Source organism: Eumetopias jubatus, unplaced genomic scaffold (genome assembly GCF_037043125.1).
Source record: "Eumetopias jubatus isolate StellerSeaLion01/CBP00866 unplaced genomic scaffold, mEumJub1_p1.0 scaffold_5, whole genome shotgun sequence".
In the NCBI taxonomy this organism is placed as follows: domain Eukaryota; kingdom Metazoa; phylum Chordata; class Mammalia; order Carnivora; family Otariidae; genus Eumetopias; species Eumetopias jubatus.
Genome location: NW_028274811.1, coordinates 31,062,617 through 31,085,029, shown reverse-complemented (window position 1 = coordinate 31,085,029; position 22,413 = coordinate 31,062,617). Strand labels below are relative to the sequence as shown.

General features: G+C 45.9%; 1 protein-coding gene across 1 annotated transcript in view; it reads left to right on the top strand.

Annotated features, from left to right (window-relative positions):
* Positions 1-4,478: 4,478 nt before the first annotated feature.
* Positions 4,479-22,413, top strand: part of KLHL3 (kelch like family member 3) — a 71,416-nt gene continuing 53,481 nt past the window's right edge. The window contains exons 1-2 of the mRNA XM_028103611.2: positions 4,479-4,600; positions 13,654-13,816. Of these exons, the coding sequence (XP_027959412.1) occupies positions 4,484-4,600; positions 13,654-13,816 (280 nt within the window). The 5' untranslated portion in view covers positions 4,479-4,483. The remainder of the gene's footprint in view (positions 4,601-13,653; positions 13,817-22,413) is intronic.

The window sequence follows — 22,413 nt, the reverse complement described above, 5'->3', positions numbered from 1 at the left end:
CAAGTCTGCGTGACTTATACAGGTTTCCAATTTCCTATAAGGGAACTTTCTTTTTTTTTTTTTTTTAAAGATTTTATGTATTTATTTGACAGACAGAGAGAGAGAAAAGCAGGGGGAACAGCAGAGGGAGAGGGAGAACAGGCTTTCCGCAGAGCAGAGAGCCCAACACGGGGCTCGATCCCAGGACCCTGAGATTGTGACCTGAGCCGAAGGCAGACGCTTAACCGACTGAGCCACCCAGGCGCCCCTATAAGGGAACTTTCTTAAAACATAGGTTTTGTTTTTGAGGCCATGGTCTTTCTTTCACATGTTTTTTTTTCTCCCTTGTTTATTGAAGTTCTAAGTATTTAATACAGAAAATTAGAAACTTCAAAGTCATGTTAAAGAAGCAGGAAAAATATCTCCCAAAGTTCCACCATCTAGAAAATTGTGTCTTAATGTTTGCTGTACATTTGACTAATAAGAAAACCCCAGAAAAATAAAACTTTTGACCATATATACTAATATTTTCATATAATTTTAGGAGTTTCCACTTGTTTACCTCAAAGTTACAAAATTGACTGACTAATATGACTAATATGACTCCCAAGTGCAGATTCCACAGAGAGAAAACAATCAAGCCGGGCTCTGTTTTCACACTCATATAAGGGCTTCTGAATCTCTTGGTTCTTGTGTTCAGGTGCTTCTTTTTTCAGTCTTTATTCTAAGGCCCAAGTTCTTAACCAAAGAATTGACTGTCTGTAATTATCTTTTGCATTACAATTACCAACTGGACTCTTACTGATGAACTTCTTAATAGCTATTTATATATTTATTTAAAGATTTTATTTATTTATTTGAGAGAGAGCAAGCGCACGAGTTTGGGGGAGGGGCAGAGGGAGAGGGAGAAGCAGACTCCCCACAGAACAGGGAGCCAGATGTGGGACTCGATCCCAGGACCAACTGAGCCACCCAGGTGCCCCCTTAATAGCTATTTAGAGAGATAAGTTGAACTTCTGACTTCCTTGGGTGTGTGTCTTTATTTATGTGTCTTGGAGTAAACTCAAGAGGGAGACTGTGAGAGCCTGTCTAGTGGGTGCTGTAGAAATCCACTGTCCTCTCCTGTTTCCTCTTAGCCTCTTTGTGCTGCCTCAGGGCCCTTTATACTTTATACAGGCCTTTTCACTGGCTTCTACCAGCAATCAGAGAGAAGACAGAACAGAGTGGAGGGTTTCTGGTCTACCTGATCTGGCAGCGGAGGGAATGGGCAGGATTTGGAGTGGTTTTCCTCCCTTTCCTCCCTGTTGCAGACTCATTCAAATCTCTGTGTCAGGATGGGAATTGTGGATTGGTGCAAGAATCATGTGCAGCTCTTGCAGCTTGGAAGTGGGCGTCTGCAGCCCACACGCTGTACTGTACTTTATTTTCTTGGCTCCATTGCACAAATTCCACAGAGAGAAAACAACTACCCAGGCTCTGTTTTTGTACTCACACAAGGGCTTCTGAATCCCTGTTTCTTGCAGTCAAGTTGCCCTTTATTTCAGTCTACAAAGACTCATGTCTAGCCTGTCTCTTCCTTCTGAAATCAGCAGCGTTTGTTGAATGAGCCTGGCTATAATAAACCCATGTGCTGTCTAGAGAGCACAGGCTGAGCTAAGGGTCCTCAGGACTGCAGATGTGGTGCCACGGCTGCCCTAGTTCACAGGCTCTGTCCTTCCTTTGTTGGATTATTATCAGGGCCTCCCAACTGTTTTCCCTGCCTCTGATCCAGCTTCCACCATGTGTCCAAAATTTCATTCAGAAATGCCCATCTGTTGATGTCATTCTCCGTTTATAACCTTTCAGTGGTGCTACACTTAGGAGAAAGTCCAGCCTCATTTGCATGGCTTACAGGGCTCTGCAAGGCTTGGCCCCTGGTTACCTCTTCAGCTTCCTCTCACTGTCACCCCGGACCAGCCTCTCACTGTTCCCCAAATTTATCCTTTTGGCACTTTCTTGCCTTTACACCTAAGGTTCTTACCTCCAGCTCATGCTCCCTCATCTTTGCTGCCTGTGGAAATACCCAGCTTCAATGTGACCTCCTACTAGGATGACTTCCCAGGGTTGGCTGCTCCATCTTCTGCATTCTTGGGATTTATTATAGAGTAGTGAGTATGAGTGTGGGCTGTAGGGTTCTACTCCCTGGGTTCAGTCCCAGCCTGGCCCCTTCCTAGATGTGTGACTGTGGACAAAATGAATACCCACCCTCCTGTGCCTCAGTTTCTTCATCTGTAAAATGGGAGATAATATTAATGAAATTCATGAGTGGTTGTGAAGATTGAAAGAGGCTCCACTTTTTTTTTTAATTTAATTTTATTATGTTATGTTACTCACCGTACATTACATCATTAGTTTTTGATGTAGTGTTCCATGATTCATTGTTTGTGTATGATACCCAGTGCTCCATGTAATACATGCCCTCTTTAATACCCATCACCAGGCTAACCCATCCTCCCACCCCCCTCCCCTCTAGAACCCTCAGTTTGTTTCTCAGAGTCCATAGTCTCTCATGGTTGTCTCCCCCTCCAATTCTCCCCTTCATTTTTCCCTTCCTACTATTTTCTTCTTTTTTTTTTAAACATATAATGTATTATTTGTTTCAGAGGTACAGATCTGTGATTCATCAGTCTTACACAATTCACAGCGCTCACTGTAGCACATACCCTCCCCAATGTCTATCACCCAGCCACCCCATCCCTCCCACTCCCTCCCACTCCAGCAACCCTCAGTTTATTTCCTGAGATTAAGAGTCTCTTATGGTTTGTCTCCCTCTCTGGTTTCATCTTGTTTCATTTTTCCCTCCCTTCCCCTATGATCCTCTGTCTTGTTTCTCAAATTCCTCATATCAGTGAGATCATATGATACTTGTCTTTCTCTGATTGACTTATTTTGCTTAGCATAATACCCTCTAGTTCCATCTACGTCGTTGCGAATGGCTAGATTTTGGTTTTTTGATGGCTGAGTAATATTCCATTGTGTATATATACCACATCTTCTTCATCCATTCATCTGTTGATGGACATCTTGGCTCTTTCCATAGTTTGGCTGTTGTGGACATTGCTACTATAAACATTGGGGTGCACATACCCCTTCAGATCACTGCATTTGTATCTTTGGGGTAAATACCCAGTGGTGCAATTGCTGGGTCCTAGGGTAGCTCTATTTTCAACTTTTTGAGGAACCTCCATACTGTTTTCCAGAGTGGCTGTACCAGCTTGCATTCCCACCAACAGGGTAGGAGGGTTCCCCTTTCTCTGCATCCTCGCCAACATCTGTCGTTTCCTGACTTGTTCATTTTAGCCATTCTGACTGGTGTGAGGTGGTATCTCATTGAGGTTTTGAATTGAATTTTGATTTTGATTTCCCTGATGCTGAGTGATGTTGAACACTTTTTCATGTGTCTGTTGGCCATTAGGATGTCTTCTTTGCAGAAATGTCTGTTCATGTCTTCTGCCCATTTCTTGATTGGATTATTTGTTCTTTGGGTGTTGAGTTTGATAAGTTCTTTATAGATTTTGGATATTAGCCCTTTATCTGATATGTCATTTGCAAATATCTTCTCCCATTCTGTCGGTTGTCTTTTGGTTTTGTGGACTGTTTCCTTTGCTGTGCAAAAGCTTTTTATCTTGATGAAGTCCCAATTGTTCATTTTTGCCCTTGCTTCCCTTGCCTTTGGCGATGTTTCTAGGAAGAAGTTGCTGCGGCTGAGGTCGAAGAGGTTGCTGCCTATGTTCTCCTCTAGGATTTTGATGTATTCCTGTCTCACATTTAGGTCTTTCATCCATTTTGAGTCCCATTTTTGTGTGTAGTGTAAGAAAATGGTCCAGTTTCATTCTTCTGCATGTGGCTGTCCAATTTTCCCAGCACCATTTGTTGAAGAGACTTTTTTCCATTGGACATTCTTTCCTGCTTTGCCGAAGATTAGTTGACCATAGAGTTGAAGGTCTATTTCTGGCTCTCTATTCTGTTCCATTGATCTATGTGTCTGTTTTTGGAGGCACCACTTTCAAGTGCTTAGTCACAGCACTCAGTAAATGTTACTTTGTATTGTTGTTATACTGGTACTTTGTATATATCTCTATTAAGCTCAAATCATCTCATATATTTTTATATATCTGCTGTGCTAGACCATGTGCTCTTTGAGGACAGGTGCATCTCTTGTTTACTTTCCCTGGCCTTGTGTATATAAGCTTACAGGAAATGTTAGTTGAATGAGTTACTGCACACAGATGTGCTTCAAAATGGAAATGGGTGACAGAGTGGGGTATGTTTCAAACTGGTTTGTGGATGATCACAGACCCAAAGTTGGTGTGAACCAGATGTCAGCTGTTTTATACTCCTCTGCACCCGAATCCTTTCTGCTGCCTGCTGGTGCTTTTATGTTGCTAAGACAGGGCAACTTTCTCTGTGAAAGTTAAGCACCAAGTTTGTGTCCGTTCTGGTTTTGTTTTGGACTGTAGGTGACATGTCTGAGAGTAAAGCGAAGAAGATAGAAATCAAGGACGTGGATGGGAGGACGCTGAATAAGCTGATTGACTACATCTATACGGCAGAAATTGAGGTGACCGAAGAGAATGTCCAGGTAAACTCAGCCCCAGCTCACAGCTCATCCCACACTCAGGGACACTGCCTCATTTCACTGAACACTCGAAACAACTCATTTGGTACCTGGAGAGGAAACGAAAGCTCCAAAGAGGTTAGGTGACTTGCCTTGCATCACATGGCATGTTGATGGGTGAACAACCCTCAAACTCATGCCTGCCTGACTGTGGCGCCCATGCCCTTAACCGCGAAGCTGTGATGCCTCTGAATGAGCTTGGGCCCCGAGCACAAAGTATCTCATGTTGGTTCAGACTCTGGGTGAAGGAAGAACTAAAAGCCTGATTGACCCCACTTATCCCCAGTCATCATCTCATCTCAGGGATTCTCAGTACGGATTGTGAGGCTGTTAAACATTTTTCCTGTTTCAACATTAGTCAACCGGGTTTCTCTGAGCGCTCATGCTCAGAGATGGAGGCGCCAAGCACCAGGTCTGAGCCTCAGCAGGGGTGTGTGGCTGCCTTTTCCTCCTTTTGCTGCCTCGCCCTCATCCTTGGCAATCTGGAGCCTTGAAAAGAGGAGCCAAAGACACTGTTTCACCCAAAGATGTGCATCTTTACTGTGGGGACACGACGCAGCATCGACATGCTTCAGTAGGGAAGATGGTTGAGGGTGTGGCCCACTCTGGAGGCCTCCAAAGCCCTGGGTTAAACCCAGACACAGGACAGACTTTCTTGTCATTAAGGGCCTTACTATTTCAGTAAAGTGCTGGAAGTTGCAGGGGATATGAAGGATTTTTCTTTTCTTCTTCTTTTAAAAGCACAGTTCTACCTATTCCCCTTATCCAGAATGACCACCTCCTTTACCAGGATTATGGTTATTTGGGAGGCTAAATTGGTCATCATTTATTCATTCAATTCAACCCGAATGTTTGAGTACCTGTTATATGCCAGGCACTTTGTTGGGCACAGTGATTGTGACAGGAGCAGAGGCTACTCCATTGCCTGCTGTCATGCAGTTTGTGGTCTAGGGGTGAAGACAGATGCTCATCAAATAAGCACACAGTAATGTCTGTGCACAAATTGTGATAAGTCCTTTGAAGGAAGGGAACATGATAAACACTATCAGGGGGACTCAGTCTGGATGGATGAGGTGATCTGGAAAGGGCTCTTTTGGGAGATAGGATTTAAGCTGTGGCCAGCCCATGAGTGGGAGTTAGCTTGGTGTGGTGCAGGGTACTGGTGAGGGTGAAGGGGACATGGTGCAGGCAGGTTGGGGGTGTGAGGTGCCCTGCATTTGGTCCTGCAGAGCCTGCCTCTCAATAGAGCCTGCCTTGTCTCTGCCTCTGGACAGACTCTTGGATTGTTCAGTGATCTAATAATCCCCTGCCCTTTTAAAAATTGAGGTATATTTTATACACAATAAAACACATAGCCATCCCCTTTTGTTTCTGGTCTTTTTCATCCAGAATGGAGTGGGCAACGGAGTGCTCACATCTTAGGTCTAGGAGCAGAATTGAAACAGCAGAATAACTTTTGGGCAGTGAGTGCAGAGTTAATTTGGTATAAAATGAGTATAGTGCATGTGCTGGAAAAACATGTTAAGTCGATGATGGTTATATCGTCATCACATTAATGTTCACTTGGATACTTTAAAAAGTTCTGTAAATATTGAGATTTACAAGATGCAAAAAATTACATCTTTTGCAACTATGAAAAATGCTAGATGTCAACCTAAAAATGTGCAGGGGGTAAATAATTTTTAAAAATCTTGCATTAGGGTCTAATCAATAACTTTAATAAAAGATTTATTTATTTTAGAGAGAAGAGGGCGAGAAGGACAGAGGGAGAGAGAGTCTCACGCAGACTCTGTGCTGAGTGCAGAGCCCGATGTGGGGCTCAATCTCATGACCCCGATATCACGACCTGAGCCAAAACCAAGAGTCAGGTGCTCAACCAACCGTACCACCCAGGCACCCCTAATCAATAACTATTAATCCTATAGTGTGGTAGGCAGAGTAATGACCCCCCCCAACAAATGTCCTAATTTCTGGAAGCTGTGAATATGTCAGGTTAACTGTCAAAGAGGAATTAACCTTGCAGATGGAATTAATGTTGCTGATCAGCAGAATGGGGAGATTACCTCGGATTATCCGGGTGGGGGGACGTGTAGTCACAGCGGCTCTCTGAAGTGGAAGGGGGAGGGGGGGTAAGGAGAACCAGAGAGATGTGACCCGACAGAGGCTCAACTTGATGTTTCCATCTCTGAAGACAGGGGAGCCATGAACCAAGGAATGTGGGTGGCCTCTAGAAGCAGGAAAGGCAAGGAAACATTCTCTCTTAGAGCCTTCAGAAGGAATGCAGCCCTGTTTTTTTTTCCTAAGATTTTATTTATTTTTATTTGAGAGAAAGAATGAGAGAGAGAGAGAGAGCACATGAGAGGGGGGAGGGTCAGAGGGAGAAGCAGACTCCCTGCTGAGCAGGGAGCCCGATGTGGGACTCCATCCCGGGACTCCAGGATCATGACCTGAGCCGAAGGCAGTCGCTTAACCAACTGAGCCACCCAGGCGCCCCGGAATGCAGCCCTGTTTACACCTTTATTTCAGTCCAGGGAGACCCATTTGGGACTTAGGACTTCCAGAAGTGTCAGAAAATGAATTTGTGTTGTTTTAAGCCACTAAGACAAAATCAACCTCCCCCTCACCCCCCAGAAAACCCACAACACTGTGAGGTTGTAGATTGTAAGATTGGAACCAGCTTTTTCTTCCCTTTTTATCATATCACGAGTAGTACCTCCCCCCACCCCGTGAAGAACACGTGAAGAACAAAGTGTTTACAAACTTGGATTATTAGAAGATGTTCCACTCTGGATCCTTATTGCCTGGCTGGGTGTTGATCTTTGCAGCGTTGGTCTAACCCAGTGGTAGTGTGTACAACACGGTGTTCTTAAGGCAGGAGCAACAGACTCACGAGAGGACTGTGTAGAACCTGCCTTCACTGTTGCTTCTGGTAAAACTACTTTATAGGGGGAGGGCAGGGGGCCAGAGTGAAGATGTGCAGGTTCAGAGGGAGAAGTAGAAGTAGTGATGAGGCAGGAGTTGAGTACGGATGGAGGCCTGGCTCCACGCCTTAGCCCCGCCACTATGGGCAGAGTGCTCTTACTGTAGCCCTGTCCCCCTGCAGGGTGTCAGTTTTCCCAGCTATACAGTGAAGGCATGGGTCTCAGCGAGCTCTGGCCAGAGGAGACACTTACTGTGTCAGCTTCTGATTTGTGTTCCCTCTTCTACCGGAACCTCTCTGATACCCCCACTAATAGCCTGCCTCAAGGATCAGTTTTCATAATAGTACCCATTCTGTTGGGTGGTCATGAGTCAGACTGTCTGCATTCAAATCCTGGCTCCACCATTTTCTAGCTGTGAGACGCTAAGCAAGTTACTTAACCTTTCTGTGCCTCAGTGTTTTCATCTGTAATATGGGCATAATACTAGCACTTAATCTCAGAGGGTTGGTGTGAGGATTAAATGGATTAATACAGGTAAAAGCCTTAGAACATTGCTCCTCTGTGCTGGCAGAGGTATGGGCACTCTGAGCACAGAGACCCTGTCACTAAGGAGCACATGGTCTGAGGCTGGAGACAGATGGCTAAGCACCTTGGTCCTCTCCGCTGTGGTAGGGCCAGGGTGGAGGTACCCAGGACGCAGGGAATGGCCAATGCTACCTTGGTGAGGATCGTCAGCAGGGCAGCCTCACTGAGGAGGTGTTGTGTGGGCCCCATCTTGAAGGAAGACCTTGAGGTCAGGCTTTCCTCCTCTGCCCACATGTCTGTGTGCCCACTGGTGTATAAGCCCCTTGAGGGGCCAGCTGTGTTCATGTGTGTGGGGGGCGTGGGGAGGGGGGCATGTGCAGGGGCTCCACTGTGGGGCACAAGGCAGAACTCAGGGAACCGTGCATTACTTGGCATCAGTGAGGTATACTAACTATTCGTTTACCTTGTTCCTCCGCACTTTAAAATGTGGTTTGGTTGGGCTGACCTGGGGGAAAACGAAACTTAAAAGGTTGAGAAGAGAAAGTTGGGATCAGATTGTGGCTGCTTCTTCATGCTGTGATGTATCTGCTGAGGCAGTTGCTCACAAGCTAGGAAGACACCCTTTGTCGAGGATTTGGTGCACTGCGGAGGAGAGCATGGAGGCACCGGGGCTCCCCTGAAAGCCTGAGAAACAATGGTCAGAGATTTGGGGCTTGGTTAAATGGCTTGCAGACCTCCACCCTTAAGTCCTTCCCAGCCACTCTTACCCTGGAGAGACGTCATTGCCCTTCCATGGTGGAGGTAACTGCCATCAGAGCTGACGCTTAGTATTACTGGTTGTAAGCCAAGCATGTGTTGGTCACTTCATGTGCATTATTTCACTTAATTTCATCACTACCAAACGAATATTCTAATATGGTCCTTCTTTTACAGTTGAAGAAGCTAATGCTCCCGAGTGGTTAAATAGGTAGAAGCTTTGGGGTTTGAATCCTGCTCTCTCCACCTCACTGTGCTCTGTTGATGTGGTGAACTTGAGTTTCTTTTTAAATCAAGGATCAGAATCTTGACTCCAGCTCATGATAATCAATAATAATAAAACCTGATTCAACTGAGCCCTCCCTGTGCACCAGGTTGCCTGCTTTAAATGTATTATCTCATTTGATTCTTGCAACAAGCCTTGAAGGCAGTACCATTATGGTCTTTATTTTATTGTCCAGGTGGCAGAGCACAGAGAGGTTAAGTAATTTGCCTTTAGTCACATGGCCCGTAAGTGGAGAAGTCAAGATTCTAAGGGACACTTTTAATCACAGCAGTGCTAGTTTGTTAGCTCTCCTGCTCATCTCCGGACCGCTTTCCCTCTCCCTCCTTTCTTCCCTCCCTCCTTCTCTCTCTCAATCTCTCCCTCTCTCTTCCCTCCCCCACTTTCTTTTTTGTTCTTTTTTTTCAACATATTTTTATTTAACAATGTTTCTGTGCCAGGCCTCATGCCTGGTGTTGGCAGAGACTGACCCACTTTGTGGCTGGAGCCTTAGGCCTGTCACCTGGCCCTCTGGTTGGTGTCTCCCTCCCTCTAGGCATGGCCCTGCCTCCCTGAAATTCCAGGAGTCGGTGCTTTCTGAGGCAGGGCATTTCCTTTTGTTTTTGTTAGAGGAAACAAACTCAGTGACGGGATATCCTCTGCTGTGTTTTCATGTTATCCGAGGGAGAGAAAAAAAACAAAATGGGGCCTGCTCGTGGAAAATGGAGGGGAGGCCATTTGCAAGCTGGAGAGAAACCTGTAAACATTCTGCTGAGGGTCATTCTAGAGCCTGTCTTCCCAGAACTGAAATGCTGGGGTGGCAAGGGGCAAGCTGAAAGCTTTTTGACCTCGAGTCTTCTTGCATCCCCGTGGTGGTTCCAACCAGCAGCTCCTCCAGTATTGGCCCCCTCCTTCCAGGCGCCAAGCGGGACTGCCCCAGTGATTCCACCAAGCTGAAGACCTGAGCTTGGCCTCTTGCTCACAGCCCATTACTGCTGCCCCTCAAGGGAGTCAAGTTGCACTCGAGATAAGAGAAGAGGAAATCCTCCGAAAGCCCTTGTTGATGTGGGAGAGGGAAGCGAGGACAGCCACCTTATGGATGTTTTGTTCTCTTTTCTTTCACAGCCTCTGGGGATTTGTGTCTGGTCGCATGGTGTGCAGCCCCCAGAACCCCAGCGGATGGGGCCCCCATTTATCCCTGAGACACAGAGTTGGAGCAGTGATAAATCTCCCAGCCTCCAGACCTTGCCCTCAGCTTTCTGACTTACTTTACTTTTCTTCACGCCTTCCTGTATGAAGCAAGTAGTGGGAAGAAAAGGCCCTTTGAGTCATAGCTAATCACAGTGTAAGATCAAAGAGAGGGAAGGAGCAATTAGAGAAACCACAAGCCCCTGTTCACTTGAGGAAGTCATCTTGGGAATGCTTTTGGGCAGGAGTGGACCTATACAGTATGGGGGGGTGTAGAAAGGTGGAAAACTTTTGTAATTTTTGCCTGCTAAGTGTGTTCTGTGAACAGTAGGGAAAAGCTATGTGGGTAGCTCTATCCAGGGACGTTTTAAAAACTGAAAGTATAACCTGAGGAATATGTTCAGGACTTATTTATTATTTAATTTCTTTGGCCGATTGTCACGAGCTTGAGAATTTAAGCACCAAACCGTGCCGCTGTCTTTGTGGGGAAAAGGAGGGGAAGGGCCGTGTTTCCCTGGCATGCTGTCATCTTGGCTTGGTTGGGAATGCAATCTGGGGGCGGACTGGACTCTCAGAAATCCGCCTCTGTGGGGCTCAAAGGGCTGCCTCTTCTCAGCCTGACCCTTTTGGGGCTTGCCCCACCCCTGAGTAGAGTGTGTGCTGGACAACATTTGATTATTCCTCTCCACCAGGGGTTCTTGGGGTAGCTAGTTAGATGTTCCTGGCCCCGAGTGTGATCAACCGCCGCAGTTTGCCAAGGACTGAGGGGTCTCCCGGGACAGAGGACTTTCAGTGCTGAAACTGGCAAAGTTTCAGCAGACTGGGATGATCGGTCAACCGGTGGCCCCAACTGTAGAGTTTGTAGCTAGTGCGGGTCCAAGGGATATCATAGAGGTCATTTGGGGATTTGAAACACAGCTTTCCATTCCTGCTATGTATTCAGCAAGAATGGTTAATGGTTGTCTACTTAACTAGCAGGCCGAGACTAATCTGGTCCTAGAATCTGTTTGGCTAGGCTGAGCAAGCTCACAGGTTAATTGAGGTTCCCACTTTATAGTTGCTTAGTGGCGATGGAGCTCAGGTGGTCAGATTTGGAGCTACCTTATGGTCTAAAACTCCCAAGAGTGCGTGCTTTTATCTTTCTCCGTCTCTGGAATGAACCAGTGGCTCAAAAAATACTAAGGACATGATGTTAATTTACTCTTGGGGACATAGAGTGGAAGAGAGAAAGGAGAGGAGCATGCTTTCTTTAACTTCCTGGAACTCAGCTGCGTGAGGGAGGAAGTTAAACTCATAGGAAGGAAAAACTCGCCTTGTGGAGAGTAGGTGCTTAGCTCGGGAGTAGGACCACGGGTGTTGGAGGCTCTTGGTGGTTTCTGCAGGTGGGCAGGGATGAGGAAGGGTGACCAGCTGCCCAGGTTTTAGCACTGAAAGTCCTGTGTCCTCAGTCCTAAGAAAACTTAGCTGCTTACTGTAGTGGAGGGACAAGGCCCAAGAATGGGCAGTGGAGCAGGGTTTTTGGCCTTATTGCATGGAGGCATTCAGATATGTTTTGGGAGAAAGTCAGGGTCTAAAATTTAAATTGCTTAAAAAAAAAAAAAGACTTTTGTAGTGCCCTGAATCAAGAAAACAAATGCATCTGTAGCCCATGTCTTCCTGGGCAAGCCCTTGTGGATGAGAACAGCCGGAGTCTAGCTGGTCCAGATGCTCTCTCTGAAAGTCAGGGGAGCAGCTGAAAGCAAAGGCCTGGGATGTGGGGGTTGTTTTGGGGTGAAATGGGTGCTGAGAGCCCTGAGCTCAGCAGCCTCTGAGAAAATATAATGCTCTGTGATTTTTTTTTTTTTTATTTCTTTTTGGAAAGTCGCTCTCAGACTGTCTGCCCCTTCCCTAGGGTGGGGGTGGTAGGGAGCAGAGCTGGGGTCTAGTAGGACTGTGCCATTTCTTCTGGATTTTTGATCCAGGGGGCAGGTTTTGGCAGCTGTGGGAAAGTCCTCGGGAAACTAGAGTGGGGTTGGCGGTCTGAGCACCCCTCTGGCCTGCTCAAGCCAGTCTTCCCTGGCTTTTAGGAAAAACACCTGAGCAGGAACTATTTCTGTTTTCCAAGATACAGTGTAAACATCCATGTGTTCTATGACCTTTTAAAAGGAAACTTCTCTCTCCTTTTTCTGAGGATGTACCCGGAGATGTTCTTTACCATTTATCTGTTGGATGGGAGAATACAGTGTGATTGTCTTGAGTCTCGAGGGATTTGAGGGTCACTCTTTTGTTCCAGTAGATTGTAAGCTCCATAAGAGCCGGGGTCTGGCTTACTGCGCTTACTACTAAACCCCAGAGCCTAGACCAGTACCTGGCATACAAATGCTTAGTGATTAAGTGGTGAAGGCAGTAGTGAACAATTTAGTAAGCACCTGAGTGAAAATGGTATGCTAAAGGCTGTAGGGAAGTGCTTTCTCAAACTTGGCTGCACATTAAAAACACCTGGGGAGCTTTGGCAATGTCTCACTGTCCAGGCCACACTTCATACCTATGAAGCTAAAATCTTTGGGGCTGAGACCCAGACATCAGTATTTTAAAAATTCTCCAGGTGATTCAATGTGTAGCCAAGTAGGAGAACCAATCTATCTTGGTCGGCTTGGGCTGCCATAACAGAAGACCACAGAATGGGTGGCTTAAACAACAGAAATTTGTTTTTCTCCTGGTTTTGAAAATTTGACGTCCAAGTTCTAGTTGATTCAGTTGCTGGTGAGACTCTTCCTGGCTCTCAGAAGGTTGCTGTCTCCCTGTGTCCTTACATTGTAGAGGGAGCAAGAGCTCTGGTGTCTCTTTCTCTTCTTGCAAGGGCCCCATCTTTATGATCTCGTTTAACCTTTATCACCTCTTCATAGGTCCTGTCTCCAGATACAGCCATATTGGGGTTAGGGTTTCAACATACACATTTAGGGGAGGAGGGCACAAACATTCAGTCCGTAAGGGGCTTGTTACTCAAAGTTTGGTTCTTGGGTCAGTAGCTGCAAGCATCACCTGGCTTTTCGTTAGAAATGTAGGCTCCCAGGCCCTACTCCAGACCTCTTGAATCAGAATTTTAATAAGATGCCCAGAGATTTCATATATACATAAGTGATTGGGTGGCACTGCTATGGAATGTAGGGATACAGAGACTCTGCTGGTGCTTAGGGCCACGAAGTGGAGAGTCGTGTGAAATAGGGCTCGGCTGCCCTGAAGGAAGTTCGGACTTAGTTGGACAGGCAGGGGAGGGCCACGCAAGGACCTTGAGCGAGGGAGTGCTCTGATTGGAACAGTGCTTTAGGGTGATGAGGGCCTGCTGGAGGGGATCTGGTGTCTCAGCATGTCACCTTCTCCTGTAGGTGCTACTCCCAGCGGCCAGCTTGCTGCAGCTCATGGACGTTCGGCAGAACTGCTGTGACTTCCTGCAGTCTCAGTTGCATCCCACCAACTGCTTGGGCATCCGCGCGTTTGCAGACGTGCACACCTGCACCGACCTTCTGCAGCAGGCCAACGCTTATGCAGGTAATGGGGAGCCGGGTGCCGCCCCTCTCCTGAGCTTGTGGATTTAATCACCTGGTCTGCGGTGGACTCCTCAGTTGTGGTGAGAAGCGCACTTTCCCGTGAAGCAATCGTAACTTAGGGACGCAAGACATGTGGAAAGATAGAAGATAGAAGAGTTGCGCTCATCGCCAAGTGGAATAGGATTAATTGCCAGACGGATGGTACCGACAGTCATTTTCACAGGAGATCTGAGAAAACTTTGTGGAGGGAGGAGTCATTTGAGCGAGGTCTTGAAATAGTCTTTGTTGTTGTTTAAGAAAATTTCATTCTTGATCCAAGTGTTCTATAGGTATGATTTTAGAAGTCAAATACTACTGCATGTCTTCTAAAGGTAAGCCAGAGGCCCTGTTCTGCCTTTCCCCAGCAGGTCTTCTTCTGCAGGGCCACTCACTCACCTCCAGTTCTGAGAGAATTAAAGTGTGGGTTCTGACGCCACGGAAAGCTGCTTCATCTACTTTTTACCTCCATTTATCTAAATAAAATGTTTGTATCACTATTTCGGACTTACTAGTTTGAGACAGATCTGTTGACTTTTCACAGAAGTACAAGATTGAGCTTTCACGGACTTTCCCTCATGGATACATGCTCTACGCTCATCCGCATTGTATTCTCCTAATACCATTTCTACAACTGAGCTGAGTAATAGATTATAATTAGTTTTTTTTTAAATCGGAATTTTTTTTTTTAATCAGAAAGGCAGTTAATAATTGTCTTTTTCAGGCCACAATTTTATTCAACTTATAATCTCGCGGACATAAGAAAACATCTAAAGAGTGCTGGTTAATAGGGAATGAAGGGTAGCAGAGTCGGTACTAGGCATAGACTGTGAGATCACATTGTGCTCCTTCGCTGGGGAGTATGTATATTCAACAGTGGCTTGGATGCCTACTGCTAGACACTTTTTAGGTGCTGGAGAAATGAAAAACTAAACAATTGAAGTCTCTGCTCTCATGAAAAAGAAATTGCCCTTTTCTTTTTTTATAGTGAGCGTCCCTACCACTAATTCTTATAAAGCAGATTTTTGTAAGAATTGAACAGTAACTGTTCATCAGATAATGTGCTGATTCCAGTTTGTTTCTCTGCTAAAGCTTGTCATTCTCTTATTTTTTTTTTATTTGAATTCAATTAGCCAACATATAGTACATCATTAATTTTTGGTGTAGTGGTCAGTGATTCATTAGTTTTCTATAACACCCAGTGCTTATAACATCTCATGCCCTTCTTAGTGCCCATCACCCATTTGCTCCCATCCCTCCCCACCTCCCTTTCCACAACCCTCAGTTTGTTTCCCAGAGTCCAGAGTCTCTCATGGTATGTCTCCCTCTCTGATTTGTTCCCATTCAGTTTTCCCTCCATTCCCCTGTGGTCCTCTGCGCTATTCCTTATGTTCCACATATGAGTGAAAACATCTGATAATTGTCTTTCTCTGACTGACTTATTTCACTTAGCATAATCTCCTCCAGACCCATCCATGTTGATGTAAAAGTTGGGTATTCATCCTTTCTGATGGCTGAGTAATATTCCATTGTATATATGAACCACATCTTCTCTCTCCATTCATCTGTTAAAGGACATCTTGGCTCCTTCCACAGTTTGGCTATTGTGGACATTGCTGCTATGAACATTGGGGTGCATATGGCCCTTCTTTTCACCACATCTGTATCTTTGGGGTAAATACCCAGTAGTGTAATTGCTGGGTCATAGGGTAGTTCTATTTTTAACTTCCTAAGGAACCTCCATACTGTTTTCCAGAGTGGCTGCACCAGCTTGCATTCCCACCAACAGTGGAGGAGGGTTCCCCTTTCTCCACATCCTCACCAACATTTGTTGTTCCCTGTCTTGTTAATTTTAGTCATTCTAACTGGTGTAAGGTGGTATTTCATTGTGGTTTTGATTTATATTTCCCTCATGTCATCCTCTTGTTTTTAATGGGGGTTTGGGAGGGAGTATAGAGATGGACATGAATGTTTGGTCCACCATGTTTAGCTGGAAAGAAATCTTCATTTTTTTTTAAAGACTTTATTTATTTATTTTAGAGAGAGAGAGAGCACAAGGAGGGGGAGGAGCAGAGTGAGAGGGGGAGGGAGAGAATCTCCAGCAGACTCCACACAGAGTGCAGAGCCCGATGCAGGTCTTGATCCCACAACCCCGAGAGTGGACCTGAGCCAAAACCAAGAGTCTGATGCTTAAACAACTGAGCCACCCAGGCCCCCCAGAAATCTTCATTGATATTTATTTCAACTTGACAACAAAGAAAGATCATGAGTGGCCCAGGTAATGGGTCTAGTTCTTTTAAACAATAGATTCAGGCAGGGCCCCCTCCTTCCCTTGCAGTAAGGCATCTCATTCTTCCCCTTGCCCATACAAATACTGTCGATCTTCTGTTCTGTGTCTCCTGTCCAGCCCATGACTGGAAATAAGCCGAGGGCCTGCTGGCTGTCCACCTGCCAGCTCCCTGTGCTGTGTTAGCCCCTTAGTCCATAAGACACTGAGCATGTGCTCTATTTCTTAGAATCCTTGTATTCCTTTATCAACCCCCAGACCCCAGGAGCCTGCATAGATTCTCATTTCTCCCTGAAGTTCTGTTTCGGACCCAAACGGAGCTAGTTGTGAAGATGACGATTTTTGTGAAGGACGTTCCCCAGTTGGCCCAATTCTGAATTCTGATGACTCTTCCTGACTCTGACTCTTGACTCTCTTGTTTCTCTGCTGTCCCTTCTCTGCCTTCTTTTTCATTCCTCTCCCTCATTTTCTTTCTACTTTTTTCTCAAGGAGCCCTTTCTCTCCCTGGACAGGGCTCCCCAGCCCAGCCTTTGAAGAGGTCACTTTCTTGAGGGACGTGTGCAGGCTCTGCTTTAGTAGGAGCCAAGAGCTTGGCCAAGGCCCAGGTCAGCTTGTGAGCATCGGCTGGTGTGGGGGCAAAGGGAAAGTACTTAGATGCCAGGAATTCTCTTTCTCTCTTCCCTGTCCCGCCCCCAGCCTTCTTCCTCTGCACAACGTGTACATGCACGTAGGGTTTTTTGTTTTGCAGTTGGCTGATGCAGTTTTCTGAGGTTTGGCCTCTGTCCTGAAACCCCAACTTTGACAAGGCTCCCTGTTTCTTCTAGCCTGGCTTTCCCATACTTTCACAATCTGTGTTTTCTTCCTTTGGCCCTTTCACTGTCTGATGGTGACAGACACCAGTGGGAGAATGGGGAGGATATAGTTAGAACACATTGTGGGTTTGGTACTCCCTGGTCCTGATGCTGTCACGGGGATTGGGTGCTGTCAGCGTTGTGGGTGTGTGTGCACACAGATGCGTATGCAGATACCCTGATAAATTATTTTTGGTTGGCATTTACTGAGCCGTCACTATGAGTCACCCCCTGCTAAGCATTTTAGACACATCATCTCATTTAATGCATGCAGCGGCTAAGGAAACTAAGGCACAGGGAAGTGTAGTAATTGGTTGGGATCACACAGCCGGTAGAGACAGAGGCAGGGTTCAAACCCAGATAGCATTGACTCCCGAGCCAGTGTTTATAACTACTACATTCTTTGGCTTCCAGGCTCCATTTGGACACACGGCAGCCCTGTGGATTGGTAACCAATGAGTGTTGGTGCCTAGAGTTGACATTTTTCATGGGAAGTGTGAGCCTGGAAGACCATACCATGTAGTCACCAAATCCCAGCAGCCAGACCATGTAGACAGATGACCAGCTTCTCTGCTAAACTTGGGGGGTTTAGTCATCTTTGGGTGGGGAAGTGAGATGTAGATGTCTTCTGCTCCCCATTGGCAGGCTGCCCTCTCATGGCACATCCTCCTACTGTCCCTGGCACGGCTAGCATGAGTTCAGATTGAGAGTCTCCTCCCTTTGGTGTAGGCCCTCTGTGGAGCCCGTGACGATCTCCTGCTCGTAGCTTTCTCTGTAGCCCTCTGTAGCCGTGCACATCGGAGAAGTCATGGTAACGCAGAGGTTGGTAAGACCTGGATGGGAAGATTTTAGGAGAAGCAGGTGAAGGTGAGATTGTGAAGTGTTTAGAAAAGGATATATAAAATGATTATCCACACTTAATCCCTCATGCCTACCCATGGATGTGAGTCTGCTTTGTTTTTCTTGGTCTTGTACCTCCTGACTTGAGATGGAACCTGGCATTCTCTGCCATCACTGCCTCTTGAGACACAGCTGATGGCTTGTCTCGTCTCATTATAAGTGTGGGGATGTGGGCACTGACGAGGGTCACATACAAGGGGCAGGCAGTCAGCCCTTGTGGTCACAGGCTTCCCTGCCCTATGTCTTGCATTAGGAGGTGTTTTAAACCAAGAAACTACAAGGAGACCTTCCACTTCAGAACTAGGGATCAGACCAGCCAACACTTGGAGCACAGCTTCCTCTCTGTGATGGGGGTAGTATATCCATCATGCTGTGTTTCCAGGACGGCTTGGGGGATGGGATGACAGGGAGGAGAGCTGCCTGCAGAAGTAAGTGTCCCCAGGGGCTATGTCCCCAGCGCTCCCTGCTGGTCTCATGATCCGCAGTGAGAGGGCCTCCCATTTGGGTCTTGATGGACAGATAAGGCTCCTCAGGTCACCACCCCTGCTGCTACTTATGGCGAGAGCCATTTCCAGAGCTTCTGATTTTGGTTTCTCTTTATCCAGTTGCTCAGGCAGGTATGTCCTGCTTCCCACGCCCTCACTGGTCTCTGACTAGCTGGCCTCTGCCTGTACTTGTCCATGACCCACAGCTCTACTTCTGAATTCTATTCTGTTTTTCTTCTCTAACAAACTTTCTTTTGCTCTCGTTATTGCTTTTGTTACTGCTGTCTTAATAGTAAACCACCCCTGATGGTTATAGAAAAAGCAGACAGGCAGAAAGAGCAGGAAAAGCACCACAGTCCTACTCAGAGAGAACCACGGGCAGCATCTTGATATAGAGTCATGCCCATCCTTACCATGGCATGTGTATGTTTTCCAGCTTAAACAAAAATCTTCACATGGGGCGCCTGGGTGGCTTAGTGGGTTAAGCATACAATTCTTGATTTTGGCTCAGGTCATGATCTCAGTGTTGTGGGATTGAGCCCTGTGTTGGGCTCAGTGCTCAGTGGGAAGTCTGCTTGAGATTCTCTCCCTCTTCCCCTCCCCCCCCCCCCGCTTGCTCTCTCTCAATAAATAAATTAAAAAAAAATTAAAAAAAATCTATCTTTAAAAAAAATCTTGCAGTATATTCTGAACACCCTTCCATGTTAGCAGATACGTTACTATACCGTTATTATTGAAACAAATTTATTCAATAAAATTCAACATATACTCATAATAAAAAAATTCAAACAGTACACAGACTTATAAAATGCAAAGTTAATCTTCTCCCAGGCCTTCTCTCTGAAGGGGACTGGGGGACAATCTTGGGTAGCCCTATGGAATATATATATAATATATATATATTGTATTTATATATAATGCTTTTTAACATACCTAAATAGAAGCATTCTGTACTCATTGTACTTTTTCTTGGCTTAATACAAAATCTTGGAGTTCTTTCCAGACCCTTGTGCATGACTGTATCTTACTCTTTTTCTCTACTGCATCAGATGGATGAACTATATAGTTTACTTAACCAGTCCTCAATTGATGGACGTTAATGTTACCAATTTTTGCCTTTATAGAAAATGCTTAAGTGAGAATTGTTATACATGCTATTTTGGAGAACACTTCCTAGTTTTTAAGTAGTAGTATGATTGTACCTGTAGAGTAGTACCAGCTTAGTAGCATAAGGCAGCTCAAAGAGAGTATGCACTAAAAAAAAAAAAAAAAAAAAAGGATTTTGCCAAATTGCTCTCCAAAAAATGAAACTATTTTTAAGGCGAGCTCTTGCCTTCTGCTAATTCATCAGCCGTCTGGTGAAGGCACTGAGAGGTAGACACAGTACAGCTCTGGGAAGACTGGAGCACCGCCTCTCTCCACCCTGCTGCCTGTTTGCTTTCCTGTTTGGAACGGCCCCATCTCTTCCTGCTGTGGCAGTCCCCTTTGCTTCCTCTGGGTCCAGTTTCCCCCTCAAGGTTATGCCCCCAGATTTTTTGCTGTGATATTTTATTTTGGGGTGGGGGAGGGCTGTCGCATGTTTAGAAGCTGACTGCTTAGACCCTTGCCCCCAGCTGGTGGGGTCGCGAGCAGCTGGGAAAGGGACCCTGGCCTTTTATGCAGCCTGTTTCTTACACCTCATTATTGTTTCCAGGACCGCTTAATCTTTAACCTCACCGGCCAGGGCCCAGGTTTATGGGGACTCTGTTGCTTGATAATTGGGCAGCCCTGTACTGGGCCATCAGCAGAGCTGGTTGGGAGGGATGTTAATGGGACCCCATTAATGAAATGGCAATTAAAATTCTTTGGCCATGTTGTTTACATCAGTCTGCCAAAGCTGAGCTGAAGCCCTTCAGCCATGGGATGGAAAAGCCATCGGATTTCATGTGTTCGTGGAGAGAAATAGCCTTCTTTTGACTGAGTCACTTGAGATCGTGGAATGAAGTGATTAAATTAAGGGCGACAAAGATTGTTGACAAATCATTTAAAAAACATGAGCCTCTGACTCAGTGAGGGTTGTCTTATGAAATTGCCTCCTCCGACTTGGCATCATGAAATGATGACAATGATGGGTAATGATGATTGTAGGAGTTTTTCACCCTTTCTGAACACTTGCTAGGTGCCAGGCATGGTGCTGCACATTCCGTAGGCATTACTTCATTTTGGCCACGTGACTGTGAGAGGTGGTTATTATTTCTCCAATTTATAGATGAATAAACAGAAATGCCAGGAAGCGATTATTGTAACTTGCCCAAGATCACGTAGTTTGTGAGTGGCAGTGTGCACATTCACAGGGAGGCTGTGATACCAGAGCCCAGAGCACAGGCTCGGACAGCTTCTCTGTCTGCGGCGCCTGCCTCACCCCTGCCTTCCCCTGATTTGCTGCTGCTAACTCGAAGGTGGCAAATGAAGCAGGAGTGCAAGACATAGCTAGTTTTTGGAGAACAAGTTTCTTTTAGGAAACTGCCCTTAGCCTTCTATTCCTGGGTAACAGGGAGCTCTGGTGTCGAAGCAATAACACTGTGAACAGCGCAGTTTTGATGTAGCTCTTTGGTGTGTGTGTGTGTGTGTGTGTGTGTGTGTGTGTGTGTTTGTGTTAGAAAGGGGGAATTAAGTCACCCGGGAAAGAGAGCTCATATGCCACCATCCCCAGGGAGGGGAGAGGTAGTAATATTTAGGGTCTGAGGGCTGGTGGTTATGACCCTTGTGGGACATGGTCAAGGTGAGAGCCCTATTATTTTCTGTGAGACTTTCCCTGCAGCAGGGAAATGGTGAACCCTGAAAGCCGAATCCTAATTCAGGAAAGCTTACTTCTGCCTTCCAAAAATAGGGCAGTAGGGGACAGAGAGATTTAAAGCAGTTCTGTTTTATTGTGTTACCTTACTAAAATGTTTTGATTCTGTTTGTGTGTCCACCTGTGTCAGCCTGTCTTTCCTTGGTGGGCGGTGGGGGTGGGGGAGGGGATGGTGACCAGTAGTTAAAGTCAGAACTACTCATTCCTATTCCCTGGGGCTGTTGGCTCTGGAATAATGGGGTTCATTTCATCTGTGCGGGTCAGAGAAGTTATAGATGGGCTTAGTTCCATTTGTTCTGGGCTTTTAGTTTAGATGAACTTGATTAAAGGCTTAGTTTATTTCATCCCATTAAGAGGGAGGAATGGGTTTGGGATTAACTTGGGAGGTTGCCCAAGCCCTAGGCATTCCTGAAGAACGGGCAGGGAAGCGCAGGACATGCAGATGTATGGACACTGAGAATTCAGCTTCGAGTAAGACATACTCACACAAGATAGACCCTGCCCTCATGGGGTTCACAGCCCCAGTGTGAAGGAAAGACCTCACATGATAAAACAGCCTGATTAGGGCGATGATAATTTTTATTTTCTGTTTTGGGTTCTTTGGAAACACAAGAATATCCCTTCCTCTAGCCTGGTGGGCAGGGGGATTAGGAAAGAATCTCAAATTAGGGGTTAGGTCTAAGATTTGAACCCTGGACTGATGCCAAAGTGTTTAGAACACTACTCTTCTAAGGTTTTGTTTTATTTTTAAAGAAAGGTTTTTAGATTCATATATATATATTTTTTGTCTCTCTACAATAATAACCCTAAGAGGGATTCTTAGGGTGCTCTGACACCTATATTGAATTTTACTACCATGGCCTGCTTAGGATGAATTATTATCATCATGGGGACCAAGAATGTTTGTTGTCATCATACAGCCTTGGTTTCAAAACCTGGCTCTACCACTTAACTGCTTTGTGATCCTAAGCACGTGGCTAAATAACTTTCTGAGCTTCCATTTCTTGATTTGTGTAATGGGGATATTGATGCTTCAGTAGGACTTTGGGGAGAAGTGAGTGCCTAGCACAATGTTAGCTGCTATTAGGAAATGCCCTCAGCTTTCTCCAGGCCTGCTTCCTTGAAAAGGTAGAGCTGTGCCTCCGGAGCTAGCCTATTCTCATCCTTTCAGCTTTGGGAAGATGTGTGTGTGTTGGTTGGTAGGGA